The sequence below is a fragment of the Mirounga angustirostris genome, unplaced genomic scaffold, assembly GCF_029215605.1.
Source record: "Mirounga angustirostris isolate CCGP_5_RB_7025 unplaced genomic scaffold, mMirAng1.0.hap1 SCAF_3, whole genome shotgun sequence".
Lineage (NCBI taxonomy): Eukaryota > Metazoa > Chordata > Mammalia > Carnivora > Phocidae > Mirounga > Mirounga angustirostris.
In genome coordinates this window covers 188,115,970-188,138,109 of record NW_026991711.1, presented here as the reverse complement: position 1 = coordinate 188,138,109, position 22,140 = coordinate 188,115,970, and the positions used below count along the sequence as shown (strand labels likewise).

Sequence of the window (22,140 nt, the reverse complement as noted above, 5' to 3'; positions counted from 1 at the left end):
TAAGTTCGCAAGACAAAGAAAATGCAGGTTCCCGTAAGTGCTTACCCACCCTTGGGCATCCTGGGGGACAGGGTAGTGGAGGCATCCATCTGAGGGCTGGAGGAAAAGCGCCATTTGAGGACGTGTCCCGCTCCCCCCAAACAAATGATGTCTGCAGCATTTCAGTGTGTTTCAGTAAGCTGGAAGTCAGCCTGCTCCCTGTCATTGGAGATCTGTGTGAGGTTGGCTCAGACCCCAGCCCTCCACAGCCCCAAGTCCCTCCTGTCTGTCCTCACCAGGACTTTGGGGTCAGGGGGACAGCAGTGGTGCTACCTGCCTTCCCCGGTCATCTACTTCTGTCCTTGCGTTCAATCCTGCTCCAGGCCCCACTCCCAAGCATAGCTCTCCCCACCGAGCATCTAGGTGTGTAGCCCCCTTTCCCAAAGTTTACAAAGCCAGCTCCCCAGTTTGCCCTTTTGGTGCTCCCCAGAGCAGTACCTCTCCCCCTCTCTAGTCCCCTCCAAGACCACACTTTGGCAAGCCCATTAATGGCTCCTGCTAAATAATGGACCACCTATTCACCCCCAACTCCACCGCCCCAGGCAATGGTGGTCTGGCCGATGCTCCCGCATTTCTGACTTTCCCTTTCCACTTCTCTACAAGTGTCTGGGTGGGAAAAGGAAGGTTGTGGAGTGTGACTTCCCTCTGGTATGAAATTACGGCACCTCCCCATGTATGAAGAGATTTCAACTCCTGTTTTTCCCCCTTCGCTCCTGCTGTGGGAGAGAGGCGACGTCTCCTGGGTGTTCTCAGGAGGATGGGTTACCGGAGGAGGGGTGGCGCTGCCCTGGAGGGGCTAAAGGGGGCGGTGTGGAGCCATTAAGAGAAAATCTTCTGGGGCGCCTGAGTGGCTCAGTTGGTTAAGCGACTGCCTTCAGCTCAGGTCATGATCCTGGAGTCCCGGGATCGAGTCCCGCATCGGGCTCCCTGTTCAGCAGGGGGTCTGCTTCTCCCTCTGACCCTCCCCCCTCTCATGTACTCGCTCTCTCTCATTCTCTCTCTCTCAAATAAATAAATAAAATCTTTAAAAAAAAAAAAAAGAGAAAATCTTCTGCAGACTTCATTTGTGTTTAACGGCTACTCTTGTGGAGGCTGGAAAAGCGGAACATTCATGTCCCAGGCTTCCTTGCAGATAAGGCTGCCCATGTGATAAACATCTTGACCTGTGGGATGTCTACAGAAGTCAGCTGAAGGGCTTCGAGAGAGAGCCTTTGCTTCCTGATGAGAGGGCTCAGAATGACTGGCTCCTTTCCTGCCTTAAACGCAGATGTGAATTGTGGATCTGTGGCAGTCAGCTTGCGCCCTGGGGCAACAAGCATGAGGACAGAGCCAACATGCTAAGGAGGGAGGGCTGGGCAGAGAGCCCAGAGCCCAGGTCTCTAATAGCTTTGTGGGACAGCTGAGCCAATGTGGCAACTGCTGCCTCTCGGTCTTATGCAACAAAGAGGAAGCCTTACTGGTTTGCAGTCAAATGCCCTACCCCTGAGCTATACCCCCAACCTTACTAGTTTGAACCACGGTTCTTTGGGTTTCTGTTCCTTGCAGCCCAGTGCATCCCTCACAGATTCATCACTTTTTTTTTTTTTAAAGATTTTATTTATTTATTTGACAGAGAGAGAGATAGAGAGAGCAGGAACACAAGCAGGGGAAATGGGAGAGGGAGAAGCAGGCTTCCCGCTGAGCAGGGAGCCCAATGCGGGGCTCGATCCCAGGACCCTGGGATCATGACCTGAGCTGAAGGCAGACGCTTAACGACTGAGCCACCCAGGCGCCCCGATTCATCACTTTTTGGAGGAGAGTGAGTAGCCCTGATGGCCTGGGGAGAGTGCGTAGGGACACCCTGTAGCTTCACAGGAAGCTGGCCCCTTGTGGGTGTGACTTCCCGGGGAGAGTTCCACGTCACCCAGAGTGGGGACCAGCGCTGACAGCACCCTGGGGCTGCAGTGCTGGAGGAATGTGTGCTGTTGGGGGTCCTGCTGGGACCCTGGGAAACTGTGCACGGGGTACTCTTGGTCGGGTGTGGCATTTTGGGGTTGTCTTCTTGGGGAAAGTTCACTGCCACCTGAGCAGGGCCTGACACCAGAGGATTCAGCTGGAGGTTGCCAACAGTGCCATCATGTGGCAGAGAGAAGCAAGGACAGCGGCTGAGGGATCTGATTCAGGGCCTCTCTTGGTGCTGGAGATGGGGTCCCTCTCATAGAGGATAATTGCAGGGAGGTCCTGGACTTCCTGCTCATCCCATGGGTGTAAGTCCAAGCTCCTTTCCCTATTCAGAAGGAAAAAAATTTAAAGATCTGTACCTCGAATCTGTGCACAGTTCATATTGGAAGTCAGAAGTAACTAGGGGATCAGTTTTGCCCTTAAGAGGTTTGTCTTTTTCTGGGCACTGGGTTCCCCGGTGGCGGTGGGCCCAACTTCTAGTACTAATGAATAAAAGTTTTTATAGTCAAGTAAAAAAAAAGAGGTTTGTCTTTTGTTCATTTCCATTGAAAGACTAAAAATCTCACCTTTTGTGTACCTGAGCTAATGAGGTCACCAATTCCCTCTGAGGGAAATGGGTTGAGCTGTGAAAACCTTAAGTGTGTACATCAAGGGGGAGAATAATTGGGTCCTCTGTGTTTGCTCCCATGTGCCCTCAGACCCCCTGCCAGCCTCAGATGCAGGAGACCACAGGCCCACAACTGAGGAATGAGTTAAATAACCACCCTTAAGTTTGCAGGACATGAACCATAAGAGACTCTTAATCATAGGAAACAAACTGAGGGTTGCTGGAGGGAAGGGGGGTGGAGGGATGGGGTAACTGGGTGATGGACACTGGGGAGGGCATGTGTTGTAATGAGCACTGGGTATTATATAAGACTTAAGAATCACAGACCTGTACCCCTGAAACAAATAATACATTATATGTTAATTAATTGAATTTAAATAAATTTTAAAAATTGCAGGATATGTGTAAAGACCTTCATGCCAACTAGCACATTCGATTTTCACAACACCTCACAAACGGGACTTACACATTTGGTTGATGAGAAAACAGAACCTAAGAGATGACAATGGTTCACCCCAGATCACCCTCTGGTGTAACAAAGCACTCCACAACTTTGTCTCTTAAAGCAACAAACATATGCTATCCCATGCAGTTTCTGAGGGTCAGGAATCCAGGGGCAGCTTAGCTGGGTGGCTCTGGCTCAAGAACTCATGGGGCTGCACCCAAGATGTTGACCAGGGTCATGATCTCATCTGAAGGCCCCACCGGACAGGATCTGCTTCCAAGCTCACTCATGGGGCTGCAGGCAGAGGGCTTCCGGTCCTTGCCAGGTGGGCCTCTCCACAGGACTGCTCCCCATGACAGCTGGCTTCCCCAAAGTGAGAGATCCAGCTGAAAGCAAGAGCGATGGAGTGGGATCCAGGGAGGTGCTGCAATGTCTTATAGAGCCTAATCTCAAAAGCGACACACTGTCACTTTTGCCTCATTCTAAAATTGTCGGTCACCCACAGACCAAACCTGGTGCGGTGTGGGAGTGGGCTACACAGGGTGTGAATACCAGGAGGTGGGGATTGCTGGGGCCAGCTTGGAGGTAGGCTACCATGTCTCCCAACATCTGTGGCCTCTGCCTTTGGCCCTTCAGATAGAATTGTTGGGGGCTCCCTTTGGGGTACAGTTGTCAAATTTAGCAAATAAAAATACAGGATGCTGGGGTACCTGGGTGGCTCAGTCGGTTGAGCATCTTCATTTCAGCTCAGGTCATGATCTCAGGGTTGTGAGATTGAGCCCCCATTGGGCTCTGTGCTGGGTGTGGAGATTGCTTAAGATTTTTCTCTGCCCCGCCCCCCCAAAACAAAACAAAACAGGATGCCCAGTTAAGTTTGAATTTCAGATAAACAATGAATAATTTGTTAGTAAAAGTATGTCCCAAATATTGTATGGGAACCCTACTTTGGGGAGGAGAATAGTTGCCCAAGAGGGGACACTCCTTGGGGGAGGGCTGAGTTCTGGGGCTCTAGGATTGCTCACGTGACCTGAGATTGAGAAGCTCACCTTTGGCCTTTGTGGGTGTTGAGCCTGGCCCTTCCACCCCAGGAAGGTCATGGCTTCCCCGAGGGACCCAGACAGAGTCACCAAGGCAGAAAGTGCTGGGGAAGGCCATTTTGCAACCCTGGTGCTCCCACCCCTGCTGAAAGCCTCTTTCCTTAAGAGGGAGGTTTCCCCACTTCAACCCCAGGTGGGGCCTCAGAAGCCCAAGGCTGAGGGGTTGTTGAGAGGAGGGTGGCTGGAGGAACAGGAAAGTGGGGGCACAGGATCCCACCCGCTCTACCCCCACCTAGGGGAGAGGAGGCTAGAAGAGGCCTCTGCCTTTCTGACTCCTCACAAAGGGGTCCCAGCCTGAGTGGCATCCTTCCTGGCCTCTGAGCCAGCCCCCTTTCCTCCCCAAATTGTCCTGCTCTGCAACCCCAGCCGATGTCCACTCTCAGACCTCCTTGGTGGCTCCTGTCTTTAGCTGCAGAGGACCTGCGGGTGAGGAGCGGGGCTTCCCCCTTCCTTAATCGCAGGAATCCTGCCCCAGCCTTGCAGGACCAGCTGGACTCAAGCCTCAGGGCCAGAAGTTGGTCTCCCCAGGAGGGCCTTGTCCTCTCTCAGACATCCCTGTCCACCCTGCCCCCCCACCCCCCACCTGGCTCATCCCTGTAAGGTCAAAGGCTCCACCCGATGCTGCCTGGGAGCTGGGCCAGCAGGACAGGGCAGACCTGTTCTAGATGAAGCGCTTGTCCTGCTCGTGGTAGGAGAAGGGGTCCCCGGGGAAGGGCTGAGGTGGAGGCTGGTTGTAGGCGCCCTGAAGGAAGATCCAGGCCGTGCCCACAACCATGATGGGTGTCACCACAAACAGGCAGAGTCGGTCCACTGTGCGGGCCACTCGGTTCCAGCAGTCCTTCTCCTGGGAGCAGGGGGGCAGAGAGAGTGGGGTGAGGAAGGCTCACAAACTGCGGGCCCACACCCCAAGCTGGGGGCCCAATGACAGAGACATGGCTTTGGTGTATCTGTGTGGGTTACCCCAGGCTTGCAGCAGATGGGACATGCTGGTGTGTCCCCCCTGAAGCCGGGGTCTCTGTCCAGGAGACCAAGAGTGGAGTCACAGCCTCGTTCCTCACCCTCCTGCAGGGCTCCAGGGTGCGAAGAAGCGCTGAGGTGCCAGGAGTCGCCCTCAGGGGGCTGAGGAAGGTTACATCGTCCCCTCTCCTTCCTCTTCACCCCTCCCAGCCTCTCAACGCTGTGCTGGCCCATATGTGAACGGAAAATGGGACCCCTTTCTCAAGAGAGAAGTTTTTAAAGTAAAAGTCGTATAATATTGAACAACCACCTAAGGCTGCCTTTTAAATGTGTGCTTATGTCTGGAGTATCAGACTTGGAGTGGAGCAGGGACAGAAGATGATTGGGCGTGGCGACAAAGAAGGGACCCTAGGGGGCTACGCCCGAGTGTATGCTGTGGGCGGTGAGCTGCCAGGGCATTCTAGGTAGGGGCTCTGCCTCCCAGAAGGCCTGGGGGTCTGCACCCACCGTGAACACCTTCATCTCAGTGGGTGCGTGTCTCTGAGGGAAACGGAGTCCCTGAAGACAGGATGCACCCTAAGCGTAGGCTACGCTGTGGCTACTCACCTCGTTGTAATTGTTCTGGTCCCTCATGTGGCCGACGATGAAGTTGGCCCCATCCACGGCTGGCTTCAGCTCACTGAAGAGCTCCTGCTGGGCTTGCTCAGAGCCTGCTGGGGGCGGGCCTGTGGAGACCGGGCCTGAGGTGGGCATGAGGCCTGCCCCACAGCCCGCCTCCCACGGATGGGCCGCACTCCCAAGCCCCCCCGGGGACCCACGTGAAGTGGTGAGGCGCCGGGCCAGCCCATGCCGCTCAGACTGCTTCTCAAACATGAGGTCACTTCGGGACTTGAGCAAGAAGTACTCCTCGGCCTTAGAAATGTAGCCCAGGGAGCTGCTCCTCCGGACGAGAGCCCCTGGGCTGGGCCCATCCTCGGCTGGGCGGGACATGTGTAGGAGTTCGGGCAGGGTCTCCAGGAAGAGCTGCAGCAGGTCAGGGGGACACAGGAAGGCTATTTTAGAGACATGGGTCACCTTCACACATCGGAACGTCTGTGACTCCATTCCTGGCTGCCACAAAGTACTCCGGAGTCTCATGCTGTCACCGATTCCCCCAGTCCCCTACTGATGGATGCTTGGCTTGCTTCCAACTCTCCCTCATCACTCACCGCACAAAGCAGAACTCATTTGTTCAAAATGAATTATATATGAAAAACAAAAAAGTAAGAACAAGGCCCCAAATGCTGAGCGCTCTTCTTCAAATGCTAAAGACCAAACAGGTTGCTAAAACACCCTCAGTCGTCCCAGAACAGCAAGGACACCCCCTCCTGGGCATGCAGTCCCCACATTCCTCGCCTTCCTTTTAATGGGGGTAGAGCAAACATACAGTAGAACGAGCAGCCCTGGAGTGTAGAGCTAGACGAGTTTCTACAGGTGCATTCAACTTGTAAACACCCCCCCAGAGGAGATCTCCAACACAGTCCCAAAGGGTCCCTTGTGCCTCCTCCCATCACTTCCTACCCACCCCCAGGGGGAACCACCATCCTGATTTCCATCGCTAAAGGCTGGTTTTCCCTGTCCTTGAACTTCATGAAGAGGAGACTGTGCAGCTTGTGGTCTTTTGTGTCTGGCTCCTTTCGCGTAACAGCGCACAGGGAGAGTCGTTCGCGCGGCGTGGGTAACAGCACGTGGCGCTTCGGCCACGCACGGTGGCAGTTCCCCTCACAAGCATGCCGTGGGGTCCTTCCCTGCCCTCCTGTAGAGGGACAGCCCGACCGTCTCCAGCTGTTGGCCAAGAGCCCTCACCTTCTTGACCCCCTCGGACAGCACGTGGGTGCTGGGTGTGCGAAAGTGGATGTTGAGTACGATGACACAGATCACCACGACCATGGTCACCAGCACCATGCCGAAGAGCAGGAACCTGTAGGCACACGCTCAGCCTGGAGCCCTCGGGGCAGGGCAGGCTGGGGCGGGGCGGGGCGGGGCGGGGCGGGAGAGGCGGGGCGTGGCGTAAGCGTCACTCACTTGCCGATGAGGGGGATGGCCATGGACGTGGCGGGCAGCCGCTTGGAGATGAGCAGCAGGAAGACGGACTGAGCCAGGAGCACTGAGATGGCCATTGACGTCTTCTCGCCACCTGGGGGAACCCCGGACTTAGCTGCTACCTCTGGCCTTGGGCCCAGGCGGTCCTCCCACTGCGGCCCCTGCACCACTGTTCACAAAGCCACGGTGGTATCCTGATTAACATCGTGGGCCACGGAGCTAGAGCACGTGGGTTCAAATCCCGGCTCTGCCACTTACTGGCTGGGTGACCTTAGGCAAGTAGCCTAACCTCTCTGTGCCTCGGTTTTCACAACTGCGAAAGGTTGTGAGGTCCAAGCGAGAGAGTGAGTTAACGTTAAACGCTCATCACGCTGCCTGGCACCGGGCAAGTGCTCAGTGATCACCAGCTATCACCGTTAGCCAACTCGCTGTCACTCAAACCTCCAAAAATCACAGGTCTGCGTGCGTCTCCAGGGCATCCTCAGAGCACCCATATTTCCCCAACTCCTAGTCCTCCACTCAGAGACCCCAGCCTGGCACCGCCCAGCTCCTCCCACCCGAGCCCCTGAGCATGCTGCGGTGGCCGCTGGGGTCACAGGCCCACAGCCCCCCACCCCCGCCCCGGGGCCCCTTCTCTACCTGGAAGCTGCCTCCTGACCCATCTCTGGCTCAAGCACGGCCTCTTCCAGGAAAGCTTCCCCCGTTTTCCTACCCCTCGGGCCATGCTCCCAGCCCTGCGGATTCCACAGTCTCGGCCAGCAGCAGAGGCTGGATCGCATTTGTCCCTGGGACTCACTGTGCCTTGCTTCTAGTAAATACTCTGAAACTATTGTGAAACCAAGTGAGCACAGATTACACGTGCGCTTCTAGAACCAGCATCAACTGCACGCCTCCACGCCTGGCTTCCTAGAGATCCCGTTATCCACCCACTGGTTCACAGTGGATGGCCTGTGTGTGAGGCCCATGGTCACACATGGTGACCAGGACAGACCTGATCTCTGCTCTGACAGAGGGACAGTCTCATGGTTCTCCCTCTCTAGGGAACTTCCTTGGGAAGCCCCACTGTGGGAAGCAGAAGCAGGGTCCAAGAGGGATGGACCCCCCCCCCCCCAGGGGCCCTGTCCATTTGGAGATGTCGGACAGGGTCACGAAACCTTCCCCTTGGCTGGCTACATGCCCGTCATGCCTGGACCCTGGGCAGGGAGCCCCGGGAGTGGTGACCCCCTTGTGTCTCCCAGGAGGAAGTGAGGGGAGGGCTGGGGAGGCCGATGCTCAGACGCCCTCAGGGACAGGGAGAGACTGCCCCAGGTGGCCGGGGAGCTGGGCCAGGCTCTGAGGCTCACAGTCAGCCGGCAGGTAGAAGACCAGGTTGATCATGAAGGAGATGAGCACGCAGGGCACCAGGATGTTGATGACGTAGAAGAGCGGCTTGCGGCGGATGATGAGGTAGAAGGTGACGTCCTGGTGGCCAGGAGTGTCCAGTGGGACGCTGGGGTCCACGTTGATCCTGGCTGGCCGGTGCACTATCTCCCATTCCCCGTTCTCTGAGGGTGGCAGAAGGGCACCCTGGTGTCAGGTCAGACAAAGGGGTTGGGGGGCAGAACTGGGGGCTGGGGGGAGTGAGCCAGCCTGAGGGGGCATGCAGAGGAGGGTTAGGGTTCTGTTTGTGGGTATCTTTCCCTGGGGGGTTGGGATGGAGGCTTCAATCTGCAAGGGGGATATTCTCCTCTGGGAGTGTTTTTTGTTTGTTTGTTTGTTTGTTTTTGTTCTTGGAAAATATTGAAGTGGTTCAAATAAGAAGTCTTAGAGATAGTGACAGTGGGGGGATAAGATCAACCCCCCCTTGGGGTGCCTGGGTGGCTCAGTCGATAAGCATCTGCCTTCGGCTCAGGTCATGATCCCAGGGTCCTGGGATCGAGCCCCGCATCGGGCTCCCTGCTCAGTGGGAAGCCTGCTTCTCCCTCTCCCACTCCCCCTGCTTGTGTTCCTGCTCTCACTCTCTTTCTGTCAAATAAATAAAATCTTAAATAAAAAAAAAAGATCAATCCCTCCCCCTCCACGCCCCAGCAATGTAGCAGCCTTGGGACCAGTGTGATGTAGGTCTTCTCTGATGGACAGGGGCATGTGGTGGGGGCCCCATAGCAGATCTGAGCCCGGTCATAGATAGGGGCAGGGGGTGTTGGTAGGGGGCAACACACACAACATTAGGATGCCCGCTAAAGCCGCAACCACACCCCTGCGCCTACTGGGAACAAAAGACTAACTACCCCTCTCATCTGTCAGCCACATCCATCCCCAGGGACCCTGTCCAGACCCAGGAGGGTCTTCTGGCCTCAGCAGCGGAAGGAGTGGGACACTGGGCCTGTCTGTCTCTGCCTTTGGGACACAATCCCCTCCGGCTGGACTTCTTTTCCTTTCAATGTGCTAGAACTGTGCCGGTAATATGTCTGTGTGTGTTTCTCTGTGGGTCAGCGTGTGTCTGTCCGTCGGTGTCTCTGTGTCAGTCTGTGTGCCTGTAGGTCCACGTTCCAAGTGTGTGTGTGCACACGTGCGTCTCTGGGAGGGGTGTCGGTGTGACCGTGTCCATGGGTGTGTGTCTGGGGGCTGCCCACCCACAGCCGCTATTCCCAGCACCTGTGAAGCCCTCAGGGTCGATGATGATCCATTCCACGGGATAGAAGCGGCCCTCTTCTTCCTCCTGCTTCAGACTCAGGGTGATCTCCTTGGCTGTGTACTTGAGGGAACTGGGGAGGGCAGTGGGTAGAGGGTGGTCCTCAGCCATTGGCTGCGGCCACTGATGGCGGGGGATGGGGGAAGGGTAGTGGAGAAGGTTTGTGGTCAGAGGGGCTGTTGTGGGTGTGGGGAGCTCTGATCAGGACAGAGCAGGGGCCTCTGCCTGAGAGTGCTTCATGCACCTCCCTCAGTCCTTGGCAGGGGTGAGGAGTGGCTGGAGAAGTGGGTGCACCTGAACTTGAGGGAGCAGTTCTGCCAGTCGAAGGGGAAGTAGGTGACGGAGATAGGGCAGGAAGAGCGGAAGATGGCAGGCGGCAGCCAGTACACATAGCCCGAGGGGTAGATGAGCACGTTGCAGGAGTAGGAAATCTGGAAGGAGCCGTCATTGCTGAGGGACAAGGACAAGGGGCCAACGTGAATGCCAGCCAGCTTGGAACTGGCAGGGTTGAGGGGTGGGGCAGAGCGGGGAGGGGATGCCAGGAAAGGCTACGGCTCAACTTGTTCTCCAGCACAATCTCTGGGAGCCACAGCATGTCAGAGGGCAGGCGCAGGATGCTGATATTTCCAAATTCTTCAGCATTCCACTGCAGCCGGCTGTCTGTCCAGCCCTGGAAGCCCAAAAGAGGTGTCAGCAGTAGGTTCGGTTGTTGCCCAGGCCCCCCGCTCTCCTCACTTCCCTGGGAAGTGGACAGGGTCTGGGAGCTGTGACAAAAGAGGTTTGGGGGAGTGGGTACAGAGTTAGGGCTCAGGTCTGTCATGTACAGCTGTGTAGAATGTACACTCTACAACCAAGGGAGCATATTTCCATTGTGGACATAGAAACCGTATGTCTGTATTATGAACTTCTGACAGGTGGCAGAAGAGTGTCTTCTAATAAAATCAGGACATTGTGACAATTTTCCCATACATGAAGAATCCCGATCTACCGGAAGTCTCTCACTGAGCTAGTACAAGGTGGTGGGAAGGGCAGCTGGGCCTGTGGATAGAAGCCAGTTCCTCCTGGAGGACAGGAGGATCCCCTCCTGGAGATGCTCAAGCAAAAGGGAGCACAGGGGAGCCTGGGCCCTGCACCTTCACCCCCCTCCCCCCAGCTCTGAGTGGGGTATTCTTACGTGCTCAATCCACACGTTAGTGGTGAGGGTCTCCTCAACTTCTTTCTGTAATCACACAAGACCGCTGTCCCCCAAGCCCCGCATGGTTCTTTCACCTACGCGCGTTCACCAGGCACCTGCTCCTAGCGGCCCCCCGGGGAAACCATGGCAATTGGCCTAACCCCTGTCACAAGCACTCACAGTCAGGAGGTGGTGGGCAGACCAAGGAGCAGGGACGGGATGGGCGTGGCCTCTGAAAAGGGTCAGGGGTCTGATATGGGCCACACCCCAGAGCTGAAGCTGGAGGGGAGGGGGCATCCGCCCGAAGCCTGTGGGCAGCATTGAGCATGGAGAATGCTGGAGCCTGCTTCCCTGGGAGGAGAGGAGCTACCATAGTCCCGCCTGGGGCCTTGGGCTTCCTCCCTGGCCATCCCAGTCTGGGAGACAGCCAGCCCGTAGGAAGCTGTCCCTGCCCTCCCGTCCCCAGCCCGACCACAGAGGGGCCTCTCACCAGGGAGATGAGGTTGGAGAGCGTGAGGGCCAGCGACACGTCCACACTCTCCCTTTGGTGTGCCACAGGCCGGAGCTCCTTGTTGTAGCCTTTCTCTTCAAACAGGTACCGAATAAGCCGCTCCTCCTCATTCAGGCCCCAGCTGCCTGGGGAGGGATAGGGACAGGGATGGGGTGCAGGGAGGGAGGGGCGGGAAGGGAGCTGCCCTGAAATCCTGCTGGGCCATGGGGCTGGGCTCAGCTGGGGGATCTAACCACTCCGGCCCCTCCAGGGAGAAACGGCAGTGGGGGTGGGGGTTTGGGCCTGATGCTAAGGGACGGAACACCGGGTAGGAGGGGTAAGAGGGAACCGTGCGGTAGGGGCCCTGGGTGCGAGCCCTGAGGGACCTTCAGGGCAGGGTGATGTCCAGTCTTACCACACACAACCAGTACAATCAGCAGCCCCAGCGTTAACACTGGCCCCTCCATCCTGTCCCTCTGACTGGGTCTTGTGGTTGCCCCTCCAGTCTACAGGGCTAGGGAATGTGGGTGGGTAGGAGAGGGGACAGGTGCGGGGGGGGGGGGGGGGGAGTGCAAAGGGAAGCGGCAGCCGGAAACGCAATCTGACACTTCTGGGAATGGCTGCGGGTAGAAAACCCAAGGCAGGTGGCGAGGGGGTGGGGATGGGGACTGGCCGCCAGGCAGGAGCCCAAGGACACGAGGCAAAGATCCCAGGCTGGAACTCCCCACAACTAGCAGTAGGGGTGGGGGCTGGGTAGAGGCACTGGACACTGGTCAGCCACGGGTAGGGGAGTGGTGACAGGTCAGCTGTTGCTATTTCTCGGGGGGACAGACAAGTATGGGGAAATGGGGGCTTAGCAGCCTCTCTCCAGTGTCTTTGTGACCTCTGCCAACAGCTTCTGGAGGCTGGGCCCTGTCTGGCCTGTCTAATATCCACCCACCCAGTTCTCATCCCAAGAAAGCTCCAGAATTATCTCTGTAGATCATAAATAACGTTTATTAAAGCAGCTGTGATTTTCTGATGACGCATCTGGGAAGACACATGGACCCAGGCCCCCCCCCACACACACACCCAGTCAACTGTGGCCATGACAGTTTGTCATCATAGGAGCCCCTAGGAGCGGTAGGTCCTGACCAGGGGTTGGGGGCCCAGACGTGGTTCATGGCCCCCTGGCTGGAGAAATCCGAGGACTGAGTGGGGGGTGCCCCTTCCTCCCCAGCCCCTGGCTCTGCCTTGCACCCATCTGGGGTCCCTCTGCCTCTGCTAGGGCGGCCAAGCGGAAGGCCTGCAGGGCCTGCACCAGCAGCCGGGGGAGGCTGCGAGCCATTGTGGCTGGCTCTAGGCCTACCAGGCCGCCGAAGACCACGTGCTGGCCCCCCAAGCCTGCCCGCACCCAGGCTCGGAAGAGGCCAGTCAGCGTCTTGGAGCCCAGATCTGCCAGGACCTGCAGAAGGAGGAGGGAGCTCAGGGCCCCACAACCTGGCTCTTGGTCCCCCTCCTCCTGGCCCCCAGAAACTCTCACCCAGATCCACTTTCCCCCATAACCGCCAATCCTGCACACTTCCTGCTCACTTGGACACCCCCACATGCCCCTCCACTCACACTCCCCCCACACCTTCACATCTACCCAGCACCCCAGCTTACATACAGCTGCCCTCCCTGACCCTTTCCCCCAAGACACCCCCAACCCCACCCCAAGCTACAAAAGGGTGCCCCTTCGTCCCCCTACCCATCAGGGCTGACCCAGGTCAGCCTTCTGAGGCCACTGTGAGTGAATGTGGGAAGCCTGAGGACGTACCTCATGAAAGTCCATGGCCAAGTGCTCTGATGGGACCTGCAGGATCCAGGCATGGGTGCCTTGAAGGGTGGTCAACTTCTGTTGCAGGCTCTCCAGCCCAGGGCAGCCTGCAGGAAGGAGAGAGGTCCTGGGAATAGCAGAAAACTGGCACCAGCAAGGAGCTGGGAGTGGGATTCCCACCAGGACCTCAGGACCGCCTCCCAGTGGGCAGATTTCTCCTCGTGCTACAGATGGGAAACTGAGGATCAGAGAAGTTAAGTGATGACACAAAGCAGATAGTCTCTGTTGACAATGTGGGGGGCCCAAAGCCACAAGTCCCCCCAAAGAGTCATCCTCCCTACTGCGGGGGGGGGGGTCAGGTGGGGAGAGCGAGTCTGCAGGTTGCCCCAAGAATCCCCTCAGGGCCGCGCCAGACCCTTGGCCTGCTGCTCTCCCGGCAAAGGCCGGCAGGGGGCGGCATTACCGTTCACTTCCTCGCCCTGCTCTGGCCTCCGCTTCGGGAACCGAGCGTCCGCCGCTCGCGATCCTGGGGAGACGCCGCGTTAGGGGGTCGCCTCCGCCGCGCAATTGGTGGGGGGGGTGCTGGGGCTGGAGTGTGAAGGCGCGAGGTACCTGGGTGCAGCCGCTGCTCGCGGGCGGGGTGTCTGGGAAGCTCCAGGAGCGACAGAGCGGGGCGAGCCGCGGCCGGGGCCCGGCGCCGCATGCCTGGGCTCGGGCCGAGCAGCTCCTGGGCGCCCCGCAGCAGGCCCAGCAGGGTGTGCGCCAGCGAGCGCAGCTCTGCGGACGGGACAAGGGTCCGAGCGGCGGTCAGACGTGGGCCACGCCCCCGGTCCCCGGCCCAGCCCTGGGCACTGGACTGACCGCATCGCCTCCGGCGCTGCAGGCACTGCTGGTGCGCCAGCCGCGCACAGGCGGCCGCGGGCCCGGGGCACAGGCGGGCGTAGAAGGCGCAGGGCGCGGCGGCTAGCGGCTCCCCGGGCGGGTCCCAGGCCAGCAGCTCCCTGCAACTGGGCTCTCGGCTGGAGGGGGTTGCTGCAGGCGGCAGCGGCGGCCAGCTCAGCCCCGGCTTTGGGCCCTAGCCCCCGCAGCCTTCCCCCGAAGGGAGGCAGGCTTCCCCGACGCAGTAAGGGGTTGGGGGCGGGCGGCGTGAGGACAGGCTCGTCCCAAGGGCTGTGCGCAGGACACTCCGGGGAGAGGTGAATAGGAAAGGGGCGCTCACCGCTCATCTGCTCCTGGAGCCAGTCTTTGAACACGGCCACACGAGTGTAGACCCCGGGCTTCCCTGGCTCTCCGCATCCGTCCCCCCAGGAGGTGACTCCGTATAGGACCTCCCTGGGGTGGGGGCCAGGCTCAGAACAGGTCAGGGGGCCTCCAGAGTCACCCTGCGGGACCCGAGCCAAAAGAGAGGGTACTACATTGACCTGCCCTCTCATTTGCCAGCCTGGCACTTGGCAGGGTAAGGCAGCTCTGAGTTCTCCTGGGGGTGCCACTTTTTTTTTTTTAAGATTTTATTTATTTGACAGAGAGAGACAGCGAGAGCAGGAACACAAGCAGGGGGAGTGGGAGAGGGAGAAGCAGGCTTCCCGCCCAGCAGGGAGCCTGATGCAGGGCCCAATACCAGGGCCCTGAGATCATGACCTGAGCTGAAGGCAGACGCTTCACGACTGAGCCACCCAGGCACCCTGGGGTACCACTCTTGTACCCATTTTAGCAATGAGGACACAGAAGCTCAGACAAGTTGAGTGACAGCCGGACTGTGGAAGGAAGGAAGGAAGGAAGGAAGGAAGGGAGGGAGGAAGGAAGTTGTCCTGTCCCTGGGGAGCAGCCCACCCAGGACCCTAAATCAATCAGGGCTCATACCTGGCAGGAGTCGATGCCCCCGGCCAGGTAGCCGGCACAGAGCATGCTGCTGGGGTGCAGCTCGGGCCCCAGGGCCCTTTTGCAGGTGTCAGCGCTGAGCAGGGGCACTCGGGCCTCTCTCACCGCCTCAGCCTCAGGCCCTTCTGCAGGGAAGCGGTGGAGGGAGGCTCAGGCCTGGAGGGCAGGGGCCTCGCTAACAGGGTCCCCCCCTCCCACAGCCCTCCTTGATTCCTCCCCCTTTTCAAGATCACACAGCATTTTGCGAAGGCGTTGGGGCGCAGCTCAGATTCCCTATACCCGGCCTTCCCCAACTCCATCACCCTAGCCCCCCATTCTTCCCACTCACACCCGCGGCTCACCCAGGCCCCGGCCTGCCCCATACCTTCGAAGAGGGCCCCCCAGCCCGCGATGGCGCAAGCGGTGCCGGCTGGGGGCTCCCGGGGCCCCTGGGGCAGGCACACAGGGCGCACCGCCCCTGCCCAGCTCACCGGCGTCCACAGCTGCACCAGGGCCAGGTCGTTGTGGAAGGTCCGCGGGTCAAACTGCGGAGGGGGTGGCGGCGCAAAATCGATGAAGCGTGGGGTGGGGGTGCTGTTCCCAACGCCGAGAGCCTGGGGGCTGCCCTCTCTCTCACCTTGGGGTGGGGCAAGATGCGGTTCACCGGCACCTCCTCCGCTTGCTCCCCCAGGGGCCCCTCGGCCAGCATCACCGTCCACAGAAGCTCGTTCGGGGCGCTGCGGGGCGAGCGGCGGGTGAGGCTCAGGACAAGGGGGCAACGAGTCCCCCGGAGACCCTGCCCTCCGCGCACGGGCACCACCCAGCACGCCCGCACGCCGGGCTCGCTCTTTCTCCGCTCTTTCTCGCGGGGCAGGGAGGGTGGGCCGGGGAGAGGCGGTGGCCCCCAGTAGGCCCACCAGCCGGGCCGGGCGTCCCCCGACGTCCGAGCCCGGGCTGGGCGGCGCGGGCGCCTTGAGGCCGGGAGCTGGGGGGGGCGGCGGCCGCCGCCAGGGGGCAGCAGAGACCGGCCCTCGCGCGTGTCGCCCGCCCGACGACCCCGGAAGAGTCGGACCCCGCACTGGGGATGTGGGCTGGTCAGGGGCCTGGGCGCAACGTACCCCGCGAAGCAGTGCGCCGCGGTGAGCACCCAGGACGCCGCCACCAGGACGCCGCCGCACAGAGGCTGCCCTCCGAGTTGCAGCCGGACCAGCCAGGGCCAGGCCCCCGGCGGTGCGACGCTACCCCCAACAATGCGGCCGTGGGCCCGCGTCACGTTGACAGCGCTCGGGCGCCTCTCCCCACACGGCCCTAGAAAGGTGGCATCGGCGTCACAAGGGACAAGTCCTGGCCGCCCTCCCCCTCGAGGCCCCTCCGGGGTTCACCCTGCCCTCCTCGGCCCTGCCCCCTCGAGCCCTTTCAGCCTCACCTGGCTCGGCTGGATCCTGGAGGAGGGGGTCCTGAGGCCTGGGGCGCCCGGGGCCTGCGGAGACACGCACCTCTGAGCCTCACGGCTAGCCCCCCGCCCTTCCTGCACCCCAGGCAGAGCCTGGGCCCTCTCTCCGCCCTACCGCTCCCCTCTGTTACTCCCCCCCCCCCAGCAGTCAGGGTCGATTTCAGCAGCCATGAACCTCTCGCTGTTCACCCAATGAGCCCAGACTCTTCCTGCCTCCTGCCTTTGCACGGCTGTGCCCCCTGCCTGGCATGCCCTTTCCACTTGGCGAGACCTTCGTCAGCATTGTCTCGGTGGCAGCCCCACGTAGTTTCCGTCCCCAAGAGGGAGTCAAGTGTGGAGGGGAGGGACGGGGTGGACAGGAGACGGGGCCCAGGGTAGCCAGTGCAAGCTCACCCGGGCATGGGGTGGTGTGGTTGGCGCAGCCTCTGCACTCATGCAGCCTGTGCTGGACCTCCATCGCCACTCGACTAACTGCCCACTGGGCGCTCCTCCGGGCAGCCTGCAATGCTTTCGTGCCCTGGGCGGACAGAGCTGCTGGGACATGGGGCCCAAGGCATGCGCGGCTGGGAAGAAGCTCAGGCTCCAGCCCCGAGCCTGCCTTGGGAGCCAGGCGGAAGCAGGTGGGGCTCCAGGAGCGCCAGGGCAGAATGGGGACAGGAGAGAGCCCCAGGGGACGGGAGAGCCCCAGGGGACGGGAGAGAGCCCCAGGGGATGGGAGAGAGCCCCAGGGGACGAGAGAGCCCCAGGGGATGGGAGAGAGCCCCAGGGGACGGGAGAGAGCCCCAGGGGATGGGAGAGAGCCCCAGGGGACAAGAGAGCCCCAGAGGATGGGAGAGTGCCCCAGGGGACGGGAGAGAGCCCCAGGGGACGGGAGAGAGCCCCAGGGGACGAGAGAGCCCCAGGGGATGAGAGAGCCCCAGGGGACGGGAGAGAGCCCCAGGGGACAAGAGAGCTCCAGGGGATGGGAGAGAGCCCCAGGGGACGAGAGAGCCCCAGGGGATGGGAGAGAGCCCCAGGGGACGAGAGAGAGCCCCAGGGCCCGAGGGCCCAGCACTCAAAGCAGATGGCCCCAGATTCTCAACCCAAGAGCTCTCTGTAATTCAACGGAGCCAGGCTGGAATCTTTGAAAGGGGACTTTCCTTAAAAACCTTGAAGGAAGGGGCGCCTGGGTGGCTCAGTCCTTAAGCGCCTGCCTTTGGCTCAGGTCATGATCCCAGCGTTCTGGGATCGAGCCCCGCATCGGGCTCCCCGCTCGGCGGGAAGCCTGCCTCTCCCCCCTCCACTCCTCCTGCCTGTGCTCCTCTCTCACTGTGTCTCTCTCCGTCAAATAAATAAATAAAATCCTTAAAAAAAAAAAACCTTGAAGGAAAAACAGCACCCCAAAGGTAGAGACATCACAAAACTCGGGCTTCTTGACAAAATAACAGTGGTCAAGCCAAGGAGATGCCACCCTGGACCCCTTCCTCCTGCTAAACCTGGAACCTTCCCCCAAGCACACCCTCTGGCGATGCCTGCCAGGTCCCTTTCCCTCTGCACCCTTGTCCTCCCCCTTCCTCGCCCACCTGTGCCTCAGTTCCTGGCCCCCCTCACCCGACAGGGGGGCCAAAGTTCTCAATGAGTGCAGGTGGCAAGGTCATGCTCCCCTGCCCTGGGACCCACTTCCTCTGTGCTCCTCCCACCCCGGCCGCCCCCTCAGACGAGCCCGGGCTCACCTCGCAGGGTGCTGGGGGGCAGGCGCGCGTACGGCGGGTGCCCATGGACAGACCACGGGTCTGGGAGGGGCAGTAACAGCAGCACGAGGGGCAGCAGCATGATGGCCGGGAGCTGGGCCCCCCAACCCTGTCCTCTTTCCCCCTCAGGGTCCACCCTCCAGGTGCTTATCCTTCGGTGTCCGCCTCCCACCGCCTTCTGCCTCTGGGCACTGAATTCTTGTCGCCCAAATCACCTGACTGCTCTCCTACATCAAAATCACCCGCTTCCCTCAGGCGGCCCCTCACCTGGCCCTTAACTCCCGGGAGCCCACAAGGGAACGGGGCTTGGGGGGCTATATAGAGGACAGACTGGGGGGGTACTCGGGAGGGGGGCCAGGGTTGGGGGAGGGATCGGGGTAGTGGGCTCGACCCTCACCTTTGAAGTTTCACGGTCCCGGCTCTGAGGCCCCCCTTCTGTCAAAGGAGCCCTTGTTCCTGCGGCTCCATCAAAGGGGGCTGGACAGGCCAGAAGAGCTGACGGTTGGGCTGGGGGCCAGGCAGAGGGGGGCCGGTGGGTAGGGGCCAGCCCCGTCTCCAGGGCTCAGATGGGGGGGTTCCCATCCGCCTGTACTCCCTGAGGAGTTTATGGCCATGCTGGGGACAGATCCTCCTGGAGGGAGGAGGGCAGGGGGTGTCTGAGGGTCCTCGGCAGCCCCACCCCCTGAGGAGGTGCCCGAGCTCCCAGCCCCTCTGCCCCTAATTGCTTGGCAGTGTCTCTCCCCCATGTAGCCATTTCTAAAGATGATCAAAGCGCCCTAATTAGCGCGTAATTGCTGCACTGGGGGTAGTGGGGTGGGAAGAGGCAAAGGCAGCCCCCGAGAGGCAGGCGGACATGAAAGGCCCCCCCAGTGGCCCAGTTTGGGTCGGCCAGGCCCCAGCAGCTTCTGACGCTCTCCCAGACCCCCTGCCCCTACGCAGTGCTCGCTCGGCCTGTCCAGCATTGTTCTCAGTTGTTATGACCCTGATCTGGCAGGAGGGAATCTTCTGGAGTCTCACGGGAAGGGCCACAAATGAGCAGCTCTCCTAGGACCAAGCTCCCACCTGGGGCACAGAGGAGGTGCCCTTCTGCCCCACAGAATGTCCTGGGGCCAAAAAAAAAAAATAAAAAGAGGATCTTGGTACCCCAATTCATGCTGGGGATCCAGGGTGGCTTTGGCAGGGCTGGTGCCTTCCCAGACTGGATTCTGTCATGATGTCGCCCCCATAACATATTGTCCTTTCTTCTCCAGCCCTTTCTCTTTCTGCGCAGGTGGACGAGCCTCTGATGGGAAGCTGCCCCCCTTCATAAGACGGAGCCCCAGGCCTGCAGAGATAGCCTTGAGCCAGGGGTCCTAGGGGTGATGGGTGAGTTGTGGGGAGCGGGGGGTAGGGGGCAGCCAAATCCAGCAGCTTCTCCAGCCTCTTCCTTCTATGCCACTGGGCAGCAGGCAGTGTGCGTGACCTCTTTTTCCTGCCTGAAACTCTCTTCCCCCTTGATCACAGATGTCCCATCATTTTGGTTCTTCCCCACCTCTCTGGGCACTGGCCACAAAGAGATTTCTGGAACTTCTGGAACTCCACTGGAGGTTGCCCCCCACCCAGTGGTGTGCTGGAGTCAGATCATCCTGGCTCCTGAGAGCTGAGGATTGGCATCTCTTCCCAAGTCTGCCCTGGGTGACATCACATTGGTAACCTGAAAACAGCCACAGTGGGAGTATTTACAACACGAAAATCACCACACGCTGTAAATCAGAGCCCCTCTGCCTTTCGCCCCCCAAAACCCAGCTCAACATCCCCCCAGCACACCACTGTATATGCCTCCTTTCCCCTCCCTGGTTACCACCGCCCCTCATGAAGATAATACCTCTGGTTCAGGAATACCACGAAATAGTGTCTGAGTAAGGGTCACTGTGAGTGACTATTGTGAAGCTGGAAATTACTTGGATTCATCAGAATATCTATCCCTCTAGATAGGATGTATATCTAGATAGGGTAAATCTATCTTTTTATGCATGATCTCGGATTCTTGGCAGAGGAGGTGTTCACTCCACACGGCCTGTACCTGAAGCATAAAGAGAGGTTTGAGAAAATGTCCAAAGGAAATTATTCGTGGTTCCAAGAAAGAGCCAGCAGGGTAGGGGACCCAGAAAGCAGAGAAGGTGGGTGGAAAGCCTCACAGGCCTCTGGGTGGAGAGGCCAACACTGCAGGCCGTCCTTGGAGCAGGCGTCCAAGCTGAAGGGATTAAGGCCTGGAGCAGCCCCCTGTGGCCGCTTCCCCGGGGGGCATTCCTCAAGGAGGAGGGCACTTCCTGCACGTTGGGCACCTCAGTCCCTCGGCTGCTTGGATCCTGCCAGAGCCAGGCGGGCCAGGCTGGAGCCTCTGAGCCGCCTTCCCCCGCCTTCGGCCTCCGCGGGTCTTCAAGGCGTGCGGTGGAAGGAGTAAAAAGACCCGGAGCTGCTGGTCTGTCTCCTGCCCCTTCTGCCCCAGCTCACCTCAGGGTGAGCACCCCACCACCGCCAAGGAAAATCAGGGGCCTTACAGCAGATTGTGAGTCATTCGACCCCTACCCCCCCCTTTCCTCCCGTGACCAGGGCCAGCCGGGGCTTCTCCACCCCTGCACACACACCCCACCCCGAGTCCGGTCAGCTTCATCCACTTCCTCAGGTCACCTCTTAAGAACCAGGTGTAAATCCACGTTTCGTGCAGCTCTTTTATTTATTATTGGTGATGGGTAGTCTTGCTCTGTGTTGGCCTCTTCCCGTCCCAGCAGCTCCTCTTCCTCTCGGCCACATCCGCTCTGGCACCTTCTTCAGCCCAGTCGCTTCTCTGTTGCAGGCTGTCTGGTGGGGTCTTGACGGTTCCAAGGGGCTCAGGCTCCCACAGGCTGGTTGAGTGGCAGCCCCCCCAGACCTCCTTCCCACCACAGGGCTCAGTGCCGGGCCCACATCCTCCCCACAGGCCCTCCCCCGCGTGGAGAGGCGGAAATGCTGGGCTGGGGGTGGGGGTGAGGAGCTGTGGGGGGGGCCCGTGCAGAGTTGTTGGGGAGAGCATCTTCCCTCACTTCTGTAGCAGAGCTAGAAGGAGAGGCAGGGTCCCCGGAGGGATGAAGGAATCCCTTGCCCAGGAATCAAGGGAGCCGGCAGGAGGGAGAGGATAGCATTTCTGTGTCCCACTGGGGCTCGGCTTAGCCAGAGGACTCACGGACCTGCCGGGGACTCCCGAAGGGACGGCGGGGTGGGGGCTGCTGAGGGAGCAGAGGCTCACACTCCCACCCTGAGGTTCCTGGTCCCTCGGAATTTACCGAGGGCAATCTCACGTGTGCCCGCAGGCTGGAGAGTTGGCCCCGAGTGCGCATGAGTCTGTGGCTTCAGGCTTTTGGGGACTGTTGCAGCACTGGGGGCAAAGTGGGGTGCGACATGATGCTGTCAGCTGCACGCTGCCCTAACATGCATGTCGGGCGGGCGGGCGGGCCCGACTATGGAATTTGCAGGGGTCCCGGTGCAAAATGAAAATGCAGGGCGCCGTGTTCAACGGTTATTAAGAATCTCCCGACCAAGGCAGCAGCATATTAAGGCAAGTGTGGGTCCTTGCTGGGTACGGGGCCCTGTGCCCAGAGGGGTGCCCCAAGTGCACGACCCGTTGGTGGGCAAGTCAGACCCCTGGTGCTGTTCATCGAAAAGGCACTGTGGTTTGGGGGCTCCCTGGCCCACTCGCGTCAGGAACAGGCGCCCTTTTCCCTCTCCCTACCCAACAGTGGAGAAGTGAGGGTGAGGGGAGCCCTCCGCCCCCCCTCCCACC

General features: G+C 59.9%; 2 protein-coding genes across 5 annotated transcripts; both read right to left on the bottom strand.

The window, feature by feature from the left end:
• Window positions 1-1,649: 1,649 nt before the first annotated feature.
• Window positions 1,650-12,000, bottom strand: CHRND (cholinergic receptor nicotinic delta subunit). Of its 4 annotated transcripts, none has more exons than XR_010410347.1 (13): window positions 11,919-12,000; window positions 11,504-11,649; window positions 11,014-11,058; window positions 10,400-10,509; window positions 10,134-10,289; window positions 9,803-9,912; window positions 8,512-8,712; window positions 7,151-7,262; window positions 6,932-7,046; window positions 5,905-6,109; window positions 5,693-5,811; window positions 3,743-4,973; window positions 1,650-2,305 (listed from the first exon to the last, which is right to left on the bottom strand). XR_010410347.1 is itself a non-coding variant. In XM_064587253.1 (13 exons), exons 1-12 carry the CDS (start codon window positions 11,968-11,970, stop codon window positions 4,791-4,793), a joined length of 1,554 nt encoding a protein of 517 aa, XP_064443323.1. In that variant the 5' UTR covers window positions 11,971-12,000; the 3' UTR covers window positions 2,924-3,418; window positions 4,786-4,790. The 4 variants fall into 4 exon arrangements, 2 of the variants coding, with proteins under 2 accessions (XP_064443323.1, XP_064443322.1); XR_010410346.1 differs by lacking the exon at window positions 1,650-2,305 and adding an exon at window positions 2,924-3,418; XM_064587253.1 differs by lacking the exon at window positions 1,650-2,305 and adding an exon at window positions 2,924-3,418 and having other exon boundaries at window positions 4,786-4,973.
• Window positions 12,001-12,502: 502 nt separating this feature from the next.
• On the bottom strand, window positions 12,503-18,652 carry PRSS56 (serine protease 56). The gene is made up of 12 exons (XM_064587254.1): window positions 18,324-18,652; window positions 17,035-17,142; window positions 16,585-16,638; window positions 16,277-16,466; window positions 15,796-15,895; window positions 15,544-15,703; window positions 15,162-15,304; window positions 14,521-14,683; window positions 13,914-14,333; window positions 13,765-13,827; window positions 13,302-13,408; window positions 12,503-12,947 (listed from the first exon to the last, which is right to left on the bottom strand). The coding sequence occupies exons 1-12, from the start codon at window positions 18,421-18,423 to the stop codon at window positions 12,663-12,665; spliced, it is 1,893 nt and encodes a 630-aa protein (XP_064443324.1). The 5' UTR covers window positions 18,424-18,652; the 3' UTR covers window positions 12,503-12,662.
• Window positions 18,653-22,140: the final 3,488 nt, after the last annotated feature.